Source organism: Coturnix japonica, chromosome 2 (genome assembly GCF_054131305.1).
Source record: "Coturnix japonica strain WE chromosome 2, WE-NBRP24, whole genome shotgun sequence".
Classification (NCBI taxonomy): Eukaryota; Metazoa; Chordata; class Aves; order Galliformes; family Phasianidae; genus Coturnix; species Coturnix japonica.
The window spans coordinates 86,911,400-86,932,888 of record NC_140664.1 but is presented as its reverse complement, the minus strand read 5'-3'; the positions used below and the strand labels follow the sequence as shown (position 1 = coordinate 86,932,888).

The 21,489-nt window shown below is 40.0% G+C and overlaps 1 protein-coding gene and 1 long non-coding RNA gene across 2 annotated transcripts; one reads left to right on the top strand and one right to left on the bottom strand.

Moving 5' to 3' along the window:
• Nucleotides 1-1,406: 1,406 nt before the first annotated feature.
• On the bottom strand, nucleotides 1,407-7,988 carry LOC107309544 (carboxymethylenebutenolidase homolog). Its single transcript, XM_015854449.3, has 6 exons — nucleotides 7,888-7,988; nucleotides 5,522-5,789; nucleotides 4,572-4,679; nucleotides 3,328-3,470; nucleotides 2,823-2,914; nucleotides 1,407-1,896 (listed from the first exon to the last, which is right to left on the bottom strand). The coding sequence occupies exons 2-6, from the start codon at nucleotides 5,734-5,736 to the stop codon at nucleotides 1,717-1,719; spliced, it is 738 nt and encodes a 245-aa protein (XP_015709935.2). The 5' UTR covers nucleotides 5,737-5,789; nucleotides 7,888-7,988; the 3' UTR covers nucleotides 1,407-1,716.
• On the top strand, nucleotides 1,863-21,481 carry LOC146762013 (uncharacterized). Its single transcript, XR_014942847.1, has 2 exons — nucleotides 1,863-1,942; nucleotides 20,752-21,481. It is a non-coding gene; the product is annotated as an uncharacterized LOC146762013 (long non-coding RNA).
• The last annotated feature ends 8 nt before the right edge of the window (nucleotides 21,482-21,489 follow it).

Here is a 21,489-nt window from a genome sequence, read left to right as displayed (position 1 = left end):
ATTGTGGCATCTACGTATTACCCATCCTGATACCTGATTCAATTGCAGTAGAGAGCAATCTGATGGCACTAGAAGGATTTAAGGAGGTGACGATATATGTAGAGGTCAACGCTGTGTTAAGACTCAGCTCTGACTGAGGGAGAAGGAGAGCAACTGCTTGAGATCATGTGAGATGACAGAGGATTTGCATCTTGATTATGAAATGATGCAATGCACTTTCCTGGGGAAATGGGAAAAGGAAGGATCAGCCTCAGAAGCTGAGCTGGCAATGGGGCTTTTTATTAAGATAATGCAAAGGAGGAAGCAGTGGAGGACACTGGTGCTTTGTGGAAGAGATGTTATTAAATGTCACAAGATCCTGATGTAAAGGACAGAAGATAGTGTAGCAAGAGATCATTGCAGCTGCATCCATATGTCTGCATGTGTTTCAGAATCAAGAAGCAGACATATGGAGGGGGAGACAGCAGCATGCATCTATGGACAGAACAACAAGCCCTGTAGAAAGGCCAAAGCTTCAGGGTAGCTTACTGCTATCTGGTGTCAAAGATCTAGTAATAGAAGTATCTGTAAATGCCTCAAAAATGAGAAAGGCAAAGTGAAAGTGCTGGCTATCATCTAGAAGAAAAACTAATCCACAAAGTTTGATGAAGACTGAAGTATCCAGAGTCCTGTTGAGTTCAATATTCACAGAATAAGTCAGTGTTAGCCATATCCTGGAAGAAACTAATTTTATTGAAGAAGCAGAAGTGCAGATGTAAGAAGGAGAAAGATAAATTAGAACAATTAGATGTGGACAGGTTTGCAGATCTCCTGAGGTGCTGAAGCAGTTCTCCAAAACATTGGCCATTATGTCTTTGCAAGGCATTCCCATGGAAGAAAGGAAGGCCCTGGTAAATTTTAAAGATATTCAGGCTGGCTGTAATACCCCAAAGTTGTAAAAGTAGATAATCCTGAATTTGGTTGATGGACACAGATAATAAGATACTAAAGGAAACAACAAGGTGGAAGCCAAGATGAAATCCCTGCCCTCAAGCCCTACTCCCACTAGAGCACTGTCTGGAAATGGGGGAAGGACTCTGTCTTCACTCACTTGTTTGTTCTTGTTTTTTCTATGTTCTGCCTATGGCTTGTGACAGTCTTCTGTTCCAATTTAGTTCTTATTTCTCTCTGTTTTCCATTCTTTCACAGTCTCTTCGTGTTCTACCATCTACACCTTTGCTCAGTCCTTCTTTGCTCATTCTGCATATCCCTCTAGTCCATAAAAAAATGCAGTACCTGTCTATGAATACTGTGGCTATTTAATCTTAAATAGATTGTCTTTGCCGGAGCTTTCCCTCCACGATGTCACATTTCACAGCCCAACAACTTTAAACACAGCTTTTACGAGAGCGTTACCAAGTGGACACTGAGTTTCAATGATCTTTTATTACAATGATAGGAATATAAGAAAGGGAATCTTTCAGATTCTAGAAATCTACATCCTTTTATAATAATTTTAAAGTACGTGAAGTTGAACTCAAAAATGTTTTTACACTTACAGCTTTCAGCATTTGTAAAAATATATACATCTTAGAAAATAAGTGCATGTAAGTAGTGCTATTGTAAAAGGTATTTACAAAACATTTTGATGATTGTAAGAGCATTTTAATCAACATAATCTTTGTTATTTTCTGATTTCATAAGCCAGTGGTTTGTTTTATGGGTGCTTGATTTCCTCTACATGTATTTATTCAGCCAGTTGATCATATCTCTTCTTCCTTCCTCAATGTAAGGTTTATCCTGAGGATTGATGTTTTCTTTTTTGCGGTGCACAAAACCATGTGTTTGTCCAGGGTAAATTTTAACTTCATAATCAACTTTAGTGTTTTGTTTAAGCTTCTGCTCCAGTGCAGTAACCTGTAACAGAGAACGTACCATCGTGGCTGAACACTGAGTTAGCATGGTAGCTATTTATAGCCTTTTTTTTTTTTTTAATATGTTTTTAACTAGTGTTTTGTGGGTTTTTTTCTACAGAAAAGAAAAAACGAAAGCATGTGATTGTACAAAACTGAGGAAAAAAAAAAGTGTGTAAGTTGCTCCAGGAATACCTATAAAGACAGAAGCACTTAATGATCATTGCCACGTGAAGGATAACATGCAGTCATTGCTACAAGTAGCTGTTGAGCTCCGAGAAATAAAACCTGGCAATGTTTTGAATCCATTTGAAACGGAGGGAGGAGAGGAGCAGATACAAAAACTGGCAGATCAAAGTTACTGGGATTTTTGCCAGGAAAACACCACTCAAAGGAAACACACCCTCCTGTTTGGTCCCCTTTGTAGATCATCTTTCTCTCCAGACTTTCTCCACCCTTGCTCCCCCAGAAGACTTTTGACAAGTGTACCAGAAAGCAGAAGCTCTGCAGCACTAGCAATTCTCACATGTAAAATATCTTTATTTTGCAACAGAAGCAGAAAACATTTTTAGTGTCACTGTAAAACTTTTTGGGTTGAAGATAAGCAACATAAATTTGTGTAGAACTACAATAAAAAGGGGGGGGGGAGAGCACAAATTGGAACGGACTCCCCATGGAGATGGTTGAGTCACCATCCCTGGATGTGCTTAAAAACATCTGGATGTGGTGCTCAGGGATATGATTAAGTGGAGAGTTGTTAGTTAGGGTACTATGGTTAGGTTATGGTTGGACTTTATGATCTTGAAGGTCTTTTTCAACCTCTGCAATTGTATGATTCTAAATTCGTCTTCTGGTTTCAATTAAGTAAATATCAAATTACAAAACAAGAATGAAAAGCATGGAGACAAGTATCTCCAATGGGAAACTCACTTGCTCCAGGGGGACGATGTCATCTTTTTCAGCAAAAATGAAGAAGGTTGGGTGAAGCAAAGTGCTTTTGTCATCAAAGAACTTGATCACTCCTAGGGGAAAAGGAAAGGTGTAAGAAGTGACTCAGGCTAGTTAGAGAGGTTAAAACACTACTTAAGCTAGCCAGCCAAAATAAAAGACATTACAATAAGTTAGAGCTGATCAGATTATAAATGAATTAAACACACTTTGTTTGAAAGCCCCTTTTGTTTTGAGAAGTTCCCGTGTTTTGGGTTGACATTAAAGACAGAAAAAACAGCTCTGTTCGAAAAGTTCAGGGAAGAATCATTATTGGTTTGCCCCATTCTCAATTTAAGTAGTCAAATTAAGGAATCATATTTTGAAATCACATCACCTTCTTCTTCAGTAAGCTGTCACACTGAGTTTTGTCACAGGAGTGCTCCTACAGGACAGCTTCCTGCTCTGGTTGTGTCTTCCCACAACACAACAGCCATCTGACGCTTACCATAAAGAGACACTCCTGTCTTTAAATGAGGATTCTTCAGCATCAGGTGTTGTACTGCTGCTCCACCCCAGCAGAACCCGATCACACCAATGGTCTTTGCACCACAATGTTCTTTTAGATACTTCATGACAACATCAACTTCTCTAAGAAACATAAATAAAAGAGAATTACTGCTTGAGCTCTGCTCCCCTGGCTTCCCCGAAGGCTACTGCTGGGCATCCACTGCCCATAGCAGGGTCTGGGTGACTGCTTTTCCCTTGCTTGTGCTTTTTCTCTTTTTCTATCCTTTGCTTAATATGCTGCCCGTGACCTTTCTCACATTTTTCCTCCCATTCTCTTCCTTGTCCTGCCTGGAAGCAAATGGCTGTGTCAGTGCTTGGTGCTGGCTGAGGTCCCACAGTGCTACAATTGCTCATTTTTGAATTATAGGACAGACTCTAGGTGAGAAACCAAAGGAGAAAACATGCAAATTCACTCTCTCCAGATCACTATAATTAGAACCTGATGGGATTTAACATATGGTATACCAATTAATTTCACAACTGGAAATATTTGTCCTATAGCCTAACATAAGTAAAATAACACAGTTAAGAGATATCAGATAAAAGTTTTAAAAAAATGACTAGAACAATGGCGAAGTAGTCTGCTCAATGTCCTTTCTGTACTGAGGTGCCCAAAACTGAACACAGCACTTGAGGTGAGGCCTCACCAGTGCCAAGTACAGGGGCAGGATGACTTCCCTAGTCCTGCTCACCGCACCATTCCTGATACAAGCCAGGATACCATTGGCTTTCTTGTCTACCTGGGCACATTGCTGGCTCATATTCAGCTGACTGTCCATTAGTACACCAAATCTGATGGGGAACTGGACTAATGAATTTAATTTCCTTAGGTAACTACACCTTGCCTGAAGCCCCTAGAAGTTGTGCTTGCCTGTAGGAACCAGATGGAAGTGGAACAAGCCTGGTACATCCCCCGGCCTTTGAGTATTCTTTTCTTTTGAGTCGTTAATCTTCCTTCTACTCTCTGTATAACTAAATAATGGTCACTTTTACTCATTCTCCAAAAAGCGCCCCTCAGATAACCGTAAACTCAACACTTGAACTGCATGAAATTTTTGTTTCTGGACATCCAGCTGTATTTGACACAATAATAATTTAAGTCCTAATCCTGCATCTTTACTGAGGCAAAAATTCCTACTAAATAAGCACATCCACAAGCTGTACAATGAACAACTGTTGTACTTGTCTATTTTGCCGGCATCTCGTGTTTTCACCCAATCGTAGAAGGTAGCCCACTCATTTGAAGGTTTCCACGGTTCCTGTCCCACAAAAAAATCAGGGCAGATGGCACTGTAGGAAAAATACAAACATTTTATGCCCATGACATAACACTAAAAAGGGATTAAAAGGAAGTCTGTGCATGCTACAGCAAGTTTGGGTTTTGTTTTGTTTTGTTTTTTGAATACATGTAGAATTCAATTTCCATCAAAACATTTCACAAGCAACCTTCATTATTTTTCTATCTAATAAACAGAGCACAACTTGCAGATACACTTTGCCCACCTAAATTCCATTGATTAATTTGGCACATTTTCAATTGAAATTGTAAATCCTTAGTGGTCTCCTACAAATTAGGGGGAAAAAAAAAGAAAAAAAAAAAAAGAAAAAAGAAAAAAAAAGAGAGAAAAGAGAGAGAGAGGGAGAGAAAGCCTACAATTTACATGATCCATTCATTAGGGCCAGAAGGAATGATAACGCAATAATAGAGAGAAGAGGATATCCAGCACACTTTTCACATATTTGAGACCTTGTTTCTCTGTCTGGTATAAGCTTGTACACTTAATTTCCATAGAATCGTTTTCAGTTTCCCTGAAATTTTTGCCAAAACAGCAAACTTGCAGGCATGCTATGAAGCAGGCTGGGTCAGACCCAAAAAAAAGCATTTCAGTCACCCAGTCAAAGATTCAAAATAAAGCTTTTCTTGTTTTTTCCTCTTCAGTACTTGTGTATTGTCTCATTATGGTAGGACTGCTCAACAACATTCTTACACTGCTTCAACAAACAGGAGATTGAAACCGAGATTGAAACCTATGAAATTGATCATGTTTGTATGGCTTATATAGGAAAGGAGATGGAAATGTAATTTGACTTTCTCATTAAAAAGACACTTTGCAAAGTGTGGGATTTCTTACATGTATCCATTGGTTGTTAGCATATCAGCTATGTATCTCGTGTTTGGGAGTTCCCATCCAAATATGTCATGAATCACGATCACGGCTTTGTCTGTGCTGGTAGAGGGTTTAGAGACATACGCCTTGATGTGCTCAATTTGTACTTCCTGCCCACGGCCGCCATAATCAAACCTGTCTCCAATATCACATGGGCAGGGCCTTAACTCGTTCGCCATCTGGAATGCTGTCCAGGAAAAACAGAATGCTCAGCGGAGAATATCACAGTACACTGAAAAAGAACAAATACAGCGGTGTCATAGTCTGGTGAATTTTTTAATCACTCCACTAATATTGTGAACATACTGCAGTCAGATCAAAAATGAAACATGGTTCAATCAGCAAATTGGGTCATTTTTCATCATAATAATGTTGTTAGAGTTGCTTATGTTATCAGTTCTTCCACAAGGACCTGGTATGTAGCTAGAGCTTGTGCACTCTTCAGTAATACAGTAAAGGACAACCAGGAAAGCAACTATCACAAAAAATTAAAATAGGGATGAAGCCAAATCTTTTACCCTTCTTCATATGTATGTCCTTGCCAAGAATGCAGAATGCTCTGTACCATAGTCTGTAAAGGCTTAATACAGGACTTACATTTAAAAAAAAAAGAAAAAAAAAAAAATGAAATTGAGCCAAATATTTTACGAACAAATTAACAGTAAGGGTATGGTTAAATTTTTACTAGCTATTGCTTAGATGAAAATAAACAAGTAATTCACAAAGGTCAAAAAACGCCACCAGAAATTAACAGTGTTTGTGTAGCTTCTCTTTGCCACAAGTTAATAATTTTTCAACACCAACCTGAGCTTAACCAAGTGAACTGACTTGGGTTCACTTGGGTGAACTGACTCCATATTGCTGCAAAAAGACTCTCTAAATCAATCAGGATTTTGGAGAGAACATAGATTAAGCTTTGCCTGAACTCTCCCCATACAAGCTGCAAAGCCTGTGAGCACTCTGCAAGAAAACTCTGCTTGGTACAGGAACAAGAACAGTTCAACCTGACTGCCAAATACACTCACAGTGTGAAATGGGGAAAAGCAGGTTACAGAGCTCACCCTGAACTAGTGTGACTTCAGTCGTAGTAGCATGAACAGGATAGCTGCCAACAGCCAACCAACTTTACAGCCAGATCTGCACAGTGGTCCAGAATTGTCAGAAATCCAATAATCTCAGACAAGTTAGCACATCTCATGAGATTTCATTTTCAAGATGAAAATGTCAAGATAAGTTGTATCCTCTTTGAATGCTGCATCAGCACACGTGGGTGCAAGTCTAAGTCACACCCCCCTAGAGGTGTTTGTTGGTGGTATTTTTTTCATATGCTGCATTCTCATGTGTATGAAACCTAATTTAAAATAAGTTTGTCTGGAAAGAAATGAATTACTAGACAGGTTTATAAGCCAAAGCACAGTATAAACAAATAATAGAAAAAGCTGATATGTATTTCTCCTTCCACAAACTGTTTTCTTTTTATTAGACTAAAATCAGAAAACAAAACCAGATCAATTGAATCAGAAAACAAAACCAGATCAATCTGAAACTTCAGAAATGCAAGTGCAATGCCCTACAGTTCAGTGTAACCTGAAAGGCTTTAATCGCATACATTTTTAATGAATCAGTCTGATGAAATTTAATGCAAAATGTAAAATATTAAATATTTAAGGATACAGATGTGGGTAGAAGAGATCCAAGCACAAGTCTGTGCAGTGCTGTGGAGAGTCCCATGGTGCATGAACCACGTAGGCCTGTGAGCTTTGTAACATAATATGAATGGATCAGTGTTTCTACACTTGCTCCAGTCGGTGCCGTATACAAGTATTATCTTCTTGCATTTCTAAGATGCTATTGAAACTTATTTGTAAAAACAAATCTCTCTGGTTTATATCCAACAGAGGTGGTTTGGGAGGAGCTGTGAGCCCACTGCCATCACTGTGCTCATTCTCCTTCCCCATCTCCACTTCCAAGCACTTGTGCATTTGAAGACCAAACAACAACTTCAGTTCTCAGTGACCTGAACCTACAACTAGAAAAATATAAAGGTGGTGCTGCCCAGCTCTTCTTCTTTCAAGAGGCTGTCCTTAGCCTTAACAGTCTTCATCACCTTGAGAAGGAAAGCAATGCCTTTCTGAACCACTGTCTGGAACAGTTAGGGAAGAAGTAGCACCCTGGTGGCATTTCAGTGAGTGTGAACTCTGCACAAATGCATGTGGGTAACGTGCAGGTTCCCCAGACATACTATGTCTGTCCTGAGTGTACACTGGCTTGACTGTTCTTACAAGGAAAAGCAGTGAAAGTTAAAGAAAGAAACAACCAGCCATGCTTACCTGTAGCACAACCAAGGTATGAGGTGGCAGAGCCAAACTGCAGAGCACAGCAGGGACAGCAGGCAGTGGACAGGAACACAGAGAAAGTGCTAACTCAGAGTGAAGGGAGTGAGAGCTGGGATCAGGTTTCTTCAGACAGAAGTTACGTCAGTCACTGCCTTTATCAGCACGTAACGCAGAGTCATAAAGTCAGAAGTTCACTTTTTTAAGGCCTTTCGTTTCATTGTAAGGACGAGCAGGAAATGCTACTGGGGCAAGTCATTCTATGTCTGAATATGAAATGTTCCTTGTAGTTTGTACCAAATGGCATTAAGAACACTTAGGAACCATGTTTGCTTATCTGAGCAATTCATTTAGACCTTTTTTTTTTCTTTAGGGGTGTTCCTTTGTTTTTAAAGGTTGGGCTATAGTATCACTGACAAATAGTATGCTGACATTTTTATTCCCTCGGATTATTTATTCGTTGGTGATAGAGAAATGCTAAATCATCGGCAGGGTGAGGCAGTGACACAGAGAAATTGTTTCAAAGCTCTGTACAAGACAGAGCACAGCACCAGAAAAGAGTGAGAACAAGTAAAATGTGTTATAATATTTCTTTGTCTTTTGAGATAAAGTGACTCCCTTCCTCATCCTCATACATCTTTGTAAGAAGCTGGAATTTTCTGATCTTCTTTTATTGGATAATTTGGTTTATTCTCTAAAGAGCTTTTTCTTACAATGTTTGTGATCAAAAGTCTCTGTTTTCTCAGAAGCACATCTAAGAAAATATCACTAAACTCGCCTCTGTCTTACAAAAGTGACCTGGCTTACCATTTGGTCCTCATGCATAAGCTGTTTTCCCATGTTCTAATTTTATCACCGTTGTTTGTTTACAATTCTTAAAATGAAGTTAAATAAAGGAGAAAAACAAACAAACAAACAAACAAAACCACCAAAGACACCTACAATCATAAGATTCAAAAGGCAATTATTTGGGAAGTCTTCTCTGAAGGGCCAGCCCCACATAGAGTTATAAAGCGCATAGTGTTGTATTCTCCCCAGCTTCTTCAAAGAACGGTAGTAAAATAAATGTGAGGTAAATTAGCAGTTGAAATCATTCCTAGAATTGCCATTGGAGAAATGTTTTATATTGGAGTTTCTTAGCCCCTGAACTGCAGCACTGTGCCTGTGGAAACTCTATACATGAGGCTATTTTCCATTACCTTAATATTAACACCAAACCTTAGAATTTTAATGGGTTTTATTTTGATTTCTTGTTGGTTCTGAGTTCCTTGCTGGACAATGCATTCTGGTTTTTGCTTACAGCTCATGATCTCTCCATGTGCAGTTGGTTGCACTTTGTACTATACTGTACACATATTAATTCTGGATCTTAAAATTCCAGTTAGCTGCAGTTTATTATGAAGATTTGGATGTACTTGTAGTAACTTGCATTTACTCTCTCAACTTTCAGCAAACACTGTGTCTCAAAGCTTTTTTTTTCCCTACAGCTTAGTCACAGCATTAGTTTTACTTCACAAGTCAATATTAATGAATCACTGCAGTTCTCTAAATGCACAACCTGATCATTCTCTTACACAATAGACAGTCTTCTAACATTAATGGAAGTCCACTGAATTCGGGGTTAGTCAGTTTTCACATCAAGGTAATTAAGACACAATGAACTGCCACTTTATATTCTTGTCCTGGAAAAAAGATGTGTTGTCAGTATATTACATACAGATGGTATCTTATCAAAAGGAACACTTCAGCAGCAGTTACATGCCAAAATTAGTGATCTCCTTGAAGACTCAATGCCAACTCTACAGTCTTACAGATTTAAAACAGGACTGGCAAATTCTCAGAGGTTATCAGTGCTTGTTCAACACAATGGCCAAATGGCAAAATTCAGCTCAGGAAGCCCCTACCTTGCTGCCTGATAGGACATGGAGCAAGATGGAAAATTCTCTGAGCAGGCACTGCTGGAGGCTGGGTGCTGAGGGAGACGCAATCTTGAGCTGCTGCAATGCAGGGATTTTTGCTGTAACAAGATGCATTATGCAAAAACACTGAACGTTTCTTCTTTAAGCAGCAGTGAGGGTTTGTATGACACACTAGAACTGAATAAAAAGCCTCACATGGACAACAGTGAATGCAAACTGGTTTATAATACACATTCTATAAGTGTACATGTCCAAAAAATTCAAAGAAAAAATTGATGTACTATTTAGAATGGCATGATGGCAAGATGTGGGTTTTGTTTTTCTTTCTTTTTTTTTAATTTTAAGAAGAATTGTTGAAGATAAGGACAGTGGCACTTCCAAGTTTTATACAGCCATATATTTATTGAGAGACCTCTGGTGTCTGTCTAGTCTAACCCTTACAAGGTCAATTGCAGTGGGCTGCTCATGGCCTTGTCCAGGTGGAGTATCTCCAAGAATTAAAGTTTCCCCACCTCTCTAACATTCCAATATTAGAACACCTTCACAATAAAAAGAAGCTTTTTCTTACGTATAATTAGGATTTCTTTTTTTCTAGTTTGGCCCACTTACCTCTTCTCCTTTCACTGAATACCATTGAAAAGTGTCTATCTGTTTTACCCATTTTTGCATCACCTCTAACTTTAAGTAGCACTGTGAAAACCATGCACAGTTTGACCTCCCTGAGATTTCTGAAATTAATTTTGGAGTGTAGATAGTCAATCATAAACATAAGTCAGTATACATGAAAAGCTTTTTCTTTCTCGACTTCAGTCTATGCATGCAAACATGAGTAATTCGAGTTGCAGTTCCTGTAGACCAGATCTCCAATCATAAACTTGGACTCATATGGGTAATATAAGAAATCCTTTTATGAATCCATAGATAAATATGCACACGAACAAGTACAACTCTCAAGAAATTAATTCCACGTAATTATCTTAGCTCACAGGATATGTGGAAACATCTACAAGTAAGGCTTATTATTCATCATTATATGGACAATTATTAAGACTTCACTGAAAATAGCTGCTGGTAATCTTGGAAAATGGAAAGACTAAGTGTTCATAAATCCCAGACCAAAAGTTTCCTTAGCAACCCTAATTCTTCCTTTTGTGTTATATTTCATAATGCTACTCTTACGATGGCTTCTTTCATCTGTAAATGATAATGGACTCCATCACTCTGTTAAGCACACCAGTTATTTGACAAAAGAAAAAAATTTGCAGCATAAACAGATTTGTGAATCCTGGATGAGGCAAAGAACCACTGGGGGGAAAAAAAAAAAAAAAAAAAAAAAAAAAAAAAAAAAAAAAAAAGAAAAGAAAAGAAAAGAAAAGAAAAGAAAAGAAAAGAAAAGAAAAGAAAAGAAAAGAAAAGAAAAGAAAAGAAAAGAAAAGAAAAATCAACACAGTTTTTCATCCTGTGAGGATCATGTCTCCAGCATATTGACTAGAGCAGGGTTAGCTGCAATAAAAAAACCCAAGACTGTTCCTCATCTCATTCTTGATTTTATTCCCTCCACTAACTTCTCACTTCTACACATTTTCTTCACCGTGAAGTCTGAAAAAATAACCATGTCTAGACCAATAAAAAAAGAAGTCATCCAGAACAGAATTGCTCCCTGAGTGCACAGCAACAGGATTTTTATACAACTTCACTACCTGTGTTACTGGCGATACTCTGGCAAAAGAAAGAGACATAAGACAAGAAGTCATTCTTATCCTAGGTCACATTAGTCTTTCTGTGTTTGGATCCATTTTTCTGCTCTTGCTTTTTTAATATGCATTCAAGTATTATTGTGAAGCCTAGCATTAACTCATAATTCAGGGGGGAAATTTAAAGGTGCAAATGAAAGAAGACAGTAAGTTGTCAGCATAGTTGATGGAGGGGAATTAAGTCATCTTTCTCAGCAAAAATGAAAAACGTAGGGTTCAGCAAAATGGATACACCATCAGAATCTCTGATTAGTTTTAGAAAGTATTTTTATAAATCCCCAATTAACTTTTTAAGTGAAATTCAAATTCAAGTGCAGCACTCAGTTTATGCAATGACAAGTTTGCACGTCTCATGAAATAAAGGTCAGCTTTTTTTCAAGCTACTGTACATACAGCTTCTAATAGGACATCCCCCAGTATTAAAACTTTATCTAAGTCAGTTTCTTAAGCTGCTGACCAAATATCTGAACACTGGGTTCTTTTGAATTGATGGGGAAAGTCAATTCTTTAACAAGCAGTCCAAAGTTTACATTCCAAGTACAGTAGCAAAGAATAGCTTAACTATCTCAGCTTCTTGGGAAGAGTGTAAAAGGAAAGCTGATGTTAAATAACCACAGTCTAGCTGTGTAGAGTAACTAGATCAAAAATAATGCTGTCTTCATGACAGTGACATCCTAGCTCTGCAATATATAGTTGCAAAACATTAGGAAACAGGAAAATGGAGTAGAGTTGGGAAGATGACCCAATGGCACGTATGTCTGTCCAAACCTGAAATAAAGACATAGCTCCTATGATTCATTCTGAAACAAGGAACAAATTTCCTTATCACCATCTTCTTTGCATAAGAGCTTTCCTATTTTACTGGAAATCTCTCTCATCATCAACTGAGAATCTAATTAAAAGAAATACTGATAGATGAAGTACATAAGCTACACAATACATATATGTACATGTGCCTGCTTGTATTACATCCTTGTATTTACTTACAATAGAGAGATATAACAGCCTACAGTTTGAGGTATGTGATCATGTGACATACAGCAACACCACCCCATCAAAAAAAACCAGTATAATTTCTTTGCAACACACTATTCCTGTAGATAGTTCAGGACAGGATCAGCTGTTCTGGAACATAAGCAAAGGCAAATTAATCACCCGTAGTAAAAACAGTACTGGAAAATATGAAAAGTTAAAAATGTGTAAGTATCCCCAGACTATGTTGCTGATGTATTTTCTTTCATACACTTTAAATAAATCATTACTTCAGGTAAATATTATGGGTTGTTAACTTGAAATCATCCAATAGAGAAAAAAAACAAAAGAAAAAAAAAGATTGGAATTAAATAAAAACACAACATGGACAACATACACCGCAGGGAATGGATGGAATGGACAACTGATTAAATACTTGCCTAAGAGGTAAAAAAGCTTGAAATTCTCTGAAGAGCTGAATGTATTTTTATTTTACTCATGCAGACTGAAAAAGAAATAAATGCCTCTCAAGTGAACATTACTTATTAGAAAGTGAGAGTGTTGATAATAACTGTAAGTTAGCATCTGAGATATTTACTGCAGGAAAGTCAACGTATAAGATATGGAAGATGCTTTGAGACTTCACAGTGTTGTCTGAAATACACCTTGCCCAGGCACTGTACTCAGAAAGCACTTACCCCTGAAGTAGGTTTCAACATGCAGTCAGAGTAAAGAGAAAGTACTGGTGGGAGAGGGGTATCAGAGTAGTGTTTTATAACACCTTAAGACTATTTTCAGCCCCATCCCCTGGGCATGCAATCTGTTTACGATCACGATACATTAGCCTTGCAAATACCAACTTATCTGCCAACACATCCATACAAATTAAATGCCAAAAAAATTTGTTCACTGGAGCTGACATTTGAAACATGTGAACTGCTAGTAAGAAATGCCAGGCAATGTCCAACCCTTTCTCCCCATTGCAGCAGAGTGGGTACAGATTCCAAACTAAGAAGTTTCCACAACAACTGACCCCTCTGATACAGGAGTTCTCTGGATATGATTCAGTTATGTCTCCCATAACCTTCTCACCACATACTTAAACCTAGCAACTTTCAATATAGCTACTGCTAACAGATTAAGGAGGAGATTTGCTCTCCCAGAAAGTCAATTAGCTTGGTCTCTAATTAGTTTGGCCCCTTCACAGTATTGTCTTGCCAATGTCTTGCCCTTCTGTGTTATTAAGGCAGCAGAATATCACTGCTAGAGACAGAAGGTCTTTGTTAGCCACACAAGTCTTCAAAAAGGGCAAGAAGGAGGATCTGGGAAACTACAGACCAGTCAGCCTCACCTCCATCCCTGGAAAGGTGATGGAACAACTTGTCCTGCAAATCCTTTCCAATCATCTGAAAAAGAAAGCTGTGAGGAGTAGTCAGCATGGATTCACCAAGGGGAAATCATACTTGATCAACCTGATAGCCTTCCATCACTGGCTGAGTAGATGGGAGGAGAACAGTGGATGTTGTGTACCTTGATTTCAGCAAGGCATTTGACACTGTCTCCCATAGTATCCCTGCTATGAAACTTAGAAAGTGTAGGATAGATGAGTGGATGGTGAGGACCAAGAACTGGCTGACTGGCAGAGCTCAGTCAATTGCTATTGTCAGTCAATTGTCTGTTTGGAGGCCTGTGTGCCAGGCGAGGCACAAACTATTGCTGGTGCAGAACGAGGACGTTTACTGTATGTGCTCACAACTTTTATATCCTCATAACAACCTCTTGGTCACACGTACCAGCCAGACACCTCGTGTATGTTTATGTCTGGCGCAAGTAGCTACTGAGCTTGTTTACTCATTTGCAAGGTCTTTTGTTCATACTGTCTTTGTCCCACAGGCCTGTAACAACTGGTGTTTCCCAGAGTTTGGTGCTGGGTCTGGTCCTGTTCAACATCTTCATCAATGACCTTAGTGAAGGGATAGGACACTTCACATGCTAACACTAACAAGTTAAAATCAAAGAGCAGGTTAAATCCCAAGGTAATGGGAGCCAGGGCAGGTACAGACAACTGCTTATGCTGCGTTCCTTACTACTTCAAGTGTTATGCACTAGCTTCTGTTTTGCAGTAGTCCCAATGCAGACTTGTTTATGAGGACATGACAGTCATCTACCAAAGGAACAGCCACATGATGGAGGGGCACTATGCCTACACCAGGGTTTAAAGGTTTAAAGATTCTTGTCCAAATTTCAGAGACAGAAACACCTTTGCTTGAGAAAAGAACCTCAGCATCCTATAGCAGCCTGGGTTCAGCAGCCCATCCCTGCTATATAAACAGTGGCAAAACCTTTTCAATGAAGAGTAGCAGTTAGTATTGCCTGTTATTTTAGCTGTTCCAGCTGGACAGAACTGGAACTAACAGTGTTTCTTCAGCAGTGGTAACAAGATAACATTCTTAGGAGCTAATGGAGATATATTTGATCTCACTAACTGCAGGACAAACAGTCTGCATCTGTGTACAGCCTTGTATCTTTCCCTTGGCCAAAAGTTTGACTCTAAGGTACTAGCAGAGGACTCTTTGGACATACTGTTGTATATTCCTTGTTGTCCTTGGAATGGTTAACATCTCTGAACCTGCTCCTGCTTCCAGATTAACATTCCCAGTTTGACTTCAGACCTACCCAAGTCAGTCCTGAGGGGCCTGCCCTGCCCCTGTTGCAGAAGTAATGTAAGATAAGAGATGCTGAGAACAGATGACCCAGATGTCAGCCACCTGGGTCCAGGGACACTGTTCAGAGCTGGAATCAACTACTTTTATCTTCTTTCCACACAAAGACTTGGAGTATCAGTTACACTGTTACAATTATGCTTTCTCACTTCTTATGTCCCTAACCATTTTAAACCATGGTCTTTGAGGCAGAGGAAGCAACAAGTAGTCTATGATATCAACATCATATGACATAAGTTTTCACTGACCCACTGTTGAGACAGTTGTTCTTGGACCAATCATCAGAAGGCTCCCAAGCATTTTTTCCTGCAGACTAGATGGATGGCTCTGCATATACAAATGCATGTAGACCACATAAAAATTAAATAAAACCTTCAAACTCTATGACTTTTTGGCCATTTATACAATGAGATACTTCTGCTAAGTTGTAATATTATTTTGATTTCTTCTCCCTGAGAAAATCACATTAAAAATGTGATTATTATGTTAATTATTCTCCAGAAAGACCTATATGTTTTAGAAAACATTTTAAAGCACTGAGTGTTTTACTGTGGATGTCATTCAGTGATTGGAAAAAGAGAAGTACAGTAAGAGTCCACTCAGTACTACATAGTTCCTGAGCCATGAGGGAAGCCAAACTCTGACTCAGGGTGACCTCAGCTGAGATGTGTTGCATGACCAGCAAGAGAATCGGGAAGGTGCGGTCACCGGGGGATTGCACAGTCTTGGCATGCAGAAGGAAACAAGCTGGCTCTGCCATCACTGGATCACCCTCAGTTACTTTTATGTGTTCTGCCAAGCCCAGACCACAGAGTAGCAATGGGATCCTTGGGAAACCACAGTTATCTTTCACTTACTAAGTGTCTTTGGCTCACTTCCCCACTCAGAAACACAGCATGTACCTCAAGGATCATGATGAAATGATTGCATCAGCTTTTCCTAAGGCAAACCAAAGTGTGTTGAAAGCATGTTCTTTTGTTTTTGAGCTCCTTTCTGCTCTACAAAGAGATCTTAGTCACATGGAAATTGTCCTCTGAAATCTGACTTCTGTTATGCTCTAATGGCTGAAAACACTAAAGGCAACATATTATGAAACTAATGGCTACACAGTTATGTAGTGCCTTGCTCTTTGGAACTGGAGGCCAGTCCCATCTCTACATGAATGTATCAGTATCATACAATGCAAGCAGGGACGCTTACAGTATGATCAGTCATCATAAGATGCTGTTGCATTTTAGAATTTAGCTCCAGTAGAGCAACAAAAATGAGCATGAAGATTTGGAAGGCTGAAAGGGGCTGTATTTAATAAGGAAGGTGTGCATATGACATTCACAGAATCACAGAATTGTAGGAGTTGGAAGGGACCTCCAGAGATCATCGAGTCCAAACCCCCTGCCAAAGCAGGCTCCCTACACCACGTTGCACAGGTAGGTGTCCAGGTGGGACTTGAATATCTCCAGAGAAGGAGACTCCACACCCACCCTGAGCAGCCTGTTCCAGTGCTCTGTAACCCTCTCCATAATGAAGTACTTGCGCACATTCGTGCGGAACTTCCTCTGCTCCAGTTTCTGGCTGTTTCCCCTTGTCCTGTCTCCAGATACTGCTGAAAAGAGACCAGCCTCACCAATTTGCCCCCCACACCTCAGATATTTATAGACCTAGATCAGGTCCCCTCTCAGTCTTCTTTTCTCAAGGCTAAACAGGCCCAGTTCACTTAGCCTTTCTTCATAGGGGAGATGCTCCAGGACCTTCACCATTTTTGTGGCCCTTCACTGGACTCTTTCCAAGAGATCCCTGTCTTTTCTGTACTGGAGAGCCCAGAACTGGACACAGTATTCCAGATGAGGCCTCACCAGGGCAGAGTAGAGGGGGAGGATCACCTCCCTTGACCTGCTGGCCATGCTCTTTTTAATGCACCCCAGAATGCCACTGGCCTTTTTGGCCATGAGGGCACATGGCCAACCTGTTCTCCACCAGGACAACCAGGTCCCTCTCTGCAGAGCTGCTCTCTAGCAGGTCATCCCCCAGCCTGTACTGGTGCATGCAATTATTGCTCCCTAGGTGCAAGACTCTACACTTGTTTTTGTTAAACCTCATCTGGTTTCTTACTGCCCAGCTCTCCAGCCTGTCCAGGTCTAACTGAATGGCAGCACAGCCTTCAGGCGTACATTTAATGTACATTCAATATCGTATTCAAGATATATATAATCACAGAATCGCAGAATCATAGAATCCTTAGAGTTGGAAGGGATCTCTAAAGGCCATCTAGTCCAACTTCCCTGCTGTGAACAGGGTCATGCACAGCTACATCAGGTTTCCCAGGGCCTGATCCAGCCTCGCCTTGAAAGTCTCTGGGTATGGGAGATCTATCACATTTCTCAGCAACCTGTGCCAGTGCATCACCACTTATAGTGTAAAAGACTTTTTCCTTATATCCTGAATCTACCCTCTTTAAGCTTGAAGCTTTCCAAATATATCCTGAATTGCAGTCACAGCTTTATCTGTGCTGGCTGTGGTTTGCATACATATGCTCTGATGTGCTCAACTTAAACCTCTTGCCCACAGCCCTTTGGGAAGCTGTTTCACAGAATCATAAAATTGTAGAATTACAAAACTGTAGAATCACAGAATTATAGAATCATAGAGTGGCCTGAATTGGAAGAGACTTCAAAGCCCACCTGAAACCTCTGCCATGGGCAGGGCTGCCACCCACCAGCTCAGCTGCCCAGGGCTCCATCTAACCTGGCACTGAGCACCTCCAGGAATGGGGCACCACAGCTTCTCACCGTCTTCTGTTTATAGTGATTCTGCTGCCACTCCTAGCAAATCAAAATGGCACTGGTTGCTTATTAACAAGAGCTAATCTCTCTTCCTATGTGAATGCATGCACTGTAATAACATTCCTTGGTCTCTGCGGTGTGCAGGCAATAAAAATGAATTGCACTCTCCAATGTCTAACTCTTTGCTAGGAAAATGTCTTAATCATGAATCCCATTTTAGATTTTTTAATTAATTCAAACACATCTCAGCTAAGACCTTTAATGTGCCTCCCATATACCCTCCCATCTTCAATTCCTCTGTCACAAATCTCTTTAACGTAATAAAAATAGTATTAAGACCAAATGAGGAAAGTACAGTGTACATCCAAACTAATTACCTCAAATCCTATTCTTTACATCAGCTATGCTCTTTTCATGGGACAAAATTCTTTGTTTCTACCACTGGAAACATGCCAAAACACTTAACATTCCTTTGAGGAGAGTGAAGCTATGCTATGAAATGTTAATTAAACAGACATGGATGTAGGTTTTAAAAGTACTAAGAGCAGTTCACAAAAGGGATTTGCAGATATATTGATTAGACCACACACACACACAAAAAGGTTTCCTCCACACCATTCTCAATGTAGAATTTATCTGGTACTGCTAAGAAATACGCTTTTAAATAAAAATCTAGGAATGCAGAATTATTGCCATTATTTATTAGCTCAATTGTGATTTTTTCCGTATGTGTTTCTACCATCACAAATCTTACAAGAAGGAGGTGGCTGTTCAGGGAAGCTGACTGTAACTGCAGTTTAGGTCAGCTCTTTGTGTTTGTAGTTGAGATCTGTTCTCCCTGAAACTGCATATAATATAGTTTAAATGTGTCTATGGGCTGATGCATATGGAACAGGCTGCCCAGAGAGGCTGCGAAACCTCCTTCTCTGCAGATATTCAAAGTTTTGGACATTTTCCTGTGTAACCCACTGTAGAGAACCTGCTTTGTCAGCAGAGCTGGATCAGATGGTCTCTAGTGGTCCCTTCCAACACCTACCACTCTGTGATTCTGTGCTATCAAATAATGACTTGATCTCCACCTAAGGAATCAGCTGCATTGCCATCACTCTTTGAGTTTTCTTTCAAAGCTTTATGAGCTGCAAATTTAGTCACAACTTTACAGTACTTCATCACAATTTCATAAGTACCACATGTGATGTATTTACAGCCCAAATCTGGCATTTCCATTGTCTTGATTCACCCTCCCCAGCTCCAGGAGTTAAGCTATCCCACTAGCCCCCTCTACAAACAAAGGAATCAAACAATTTTGGTAAGACTCAGTTTGGCCTAACAGACTGTTTATTTTTAATTCTGAGACCACTGCACAACATCTAGACTGTTATCCTACCTGGTGGAGAGCCTGAGGCTACAGTACCAACACAGTATCAACACAGAAACAGATTCTTAACAGCTCTCATTTTGTCTCCCAGCAGCCTTCTTCATCCCTCTATTTATTTTTCCCATTGCTCAGAAACACCTTTCCGAAAGCCCTTTGGAAATGGCATGGTGTCAAGGTGGTACCTCCCCATCTCCTCACCCAGAGAGCTCTTATCCCCACATGCTAAGAACATCAGAAACAATACTGAGAAGAATGGTTTGCAGAAGAGCAGAGGTTCCTCTTGCCTTTCACAGTGCTGGTGATGCTGGGTGAAAGAGGTTTGGGTTTACTTGCTACTGTTTTTTCAAATCTGCTTCATTAAAGAAATGCATCTGGGTTGCCTAAAGTCTATCCTTCCTCAGTTGTGTTTCAGTCTGCTGAGTCATTTTAATGTAATTTTGCACTATTTGGCCAAACAAGTTTATATAGAGAATTGTAAGACAAACTCAGCTGCTGGAACTAATTGTTATAGTTCCCTTTAGTAGCTCGGCATACCACTATCTATATTTGTTTGTATAAGAAGAAAGCTCACACTCATGATGAGCAAGCACAAACAGAATTGCCCTCGGGGCACAATCAAAAGCGTGCTTCCTCCAACTCATTGGCTTATCAGGCTTTAATGATGCCCCAAGACGATTTGATTTTGTTGTGCACTGGAGATAAGCTAATCTTCCAGATAACAAACATTCAGCAATGCAAAATGAATTACAAGGTGTCATGATGATGTAACGCAACCAGGACTCCTTCTTATAGAGTCCTGAGGAGGTGAAAATCCACACTTTACCCAAACCCAGCAGCCTACAGTGCCTTGCTGCATTCAGAGGCAATACTCGGGAGCTCGGCTGAGTGCTGCTAAGCCAGGCTGCTGTGAGAGCAGCACACTGTCACCGCAGTGTTTGACAGGGGCAGTTCTGAGCACAGCCACACACCACAGCCTGAGTCAAACTTCTCCTAGGCCTCCTTGCTGACAATCACGGAGAGGGGCCCCATCTTGTGGACGTTTTCTGGAGTACGCACGGCTGTGGCAGTCGCGGTGCTTGTAAAGCAGAGCTGAAAAGCCAGCTTCGGTAGCTATCAGCATCGGGTCTCAAGGGCGCTAGAGATTTGGGTCTGGGTCGACAGGGAGGCAGTGGAGTCACCGTCCCTGGAGGTGTTCAAAAAATGTGTAGATGTGACACTGAGGAATGTGGGTTAGTGGGCACGGTGGTTAATGGTTGGACTGGATGATCTTAGTGGTCTTTTCCAGTGTTGACAATTCCATGATTCTATGATTCTGTGTTTCCTTCTCTCCTACAGCTATTGAATGTTCTCCATCACTTCCCATCTTTGCTTATCACCTCTTTGGCAATATCTCCATTGATACAGCTGCCCAAAAGGCAAGATGGACATGCTGACAGCAGAAAGAAAAGCAAGGGTACTTTTGGTCAGCTCAACCCAGGGACTGAGCTACATGCCACTTCTAGCGTCTCTGACTTCACACCTTGAAGCAATATTGTCTAGCACATTCAGCCTGTTGAGGTATGCAGACAAATGGCACAGCATTTAGTTAGGTTGAAAGCACAGCAACCTGAAGCTGCCATGCCTTCTTCACAGTGCTAATGGAATACCCAGAGGCTGCCAAACAGCACCATTCCCTCCTAACTCCTTAACACAGCCAATTACTCTTTTCTTGAATGAGAATTTTGCTCAATACAAAAGTATATCTAAGACAAATGCACTGTAGGTAATGAAAATATTCTTCATGCAAAATGAGGGTGGTTCCATGCTAATACATGCAACTAATAAACCTCATACCAAAATAAAACCCAAAAACACTCAGGTAATGTCAGGATGAATAGTTATACCCTTTAAGACTCGTGAGTGGCAAGACAATTTCATTACTGTTGATGTCATAATGCAGAATAATGAAACAAATACAAATCAAGATAAATTCAAACAGTGCTTTAATGCTTAATGGTCCTTCAGTCCAACTTTGAGTTCACAATCTTCTGTAATCCTTGCAAAAAATAAATAAGTGTAAGTTAAACTGTTTCT

What these genes read in the sequence shown, in the direction of transcription:
- LOC107309544 (XM_015854449.3), bottom strand. Translation starts at nt 5,736, where the DNA reads ATGGCGAACGAGTTAAGGCCCTGCCCATGTGATATTGGAGACAGGTTT. An exon ending in GATGCCGGCAAAATAGACAA is followed by an intron (nt 3,471 to 4,571) that starts GTACAACAGTTG and finishes TATGTTTCTTAG; the next exon opens with AGAAGTTGATGTTGTCATGA. An exon ending in ACATCGTCCCCCTGGAGCAA is followed by an intron (nt 1,897 to 2,822) that starts GTGAGTTTCCCA and finishes TCTCTGTTACAG; the next exon opens with GTTACTGCACTGGAGCAGAA.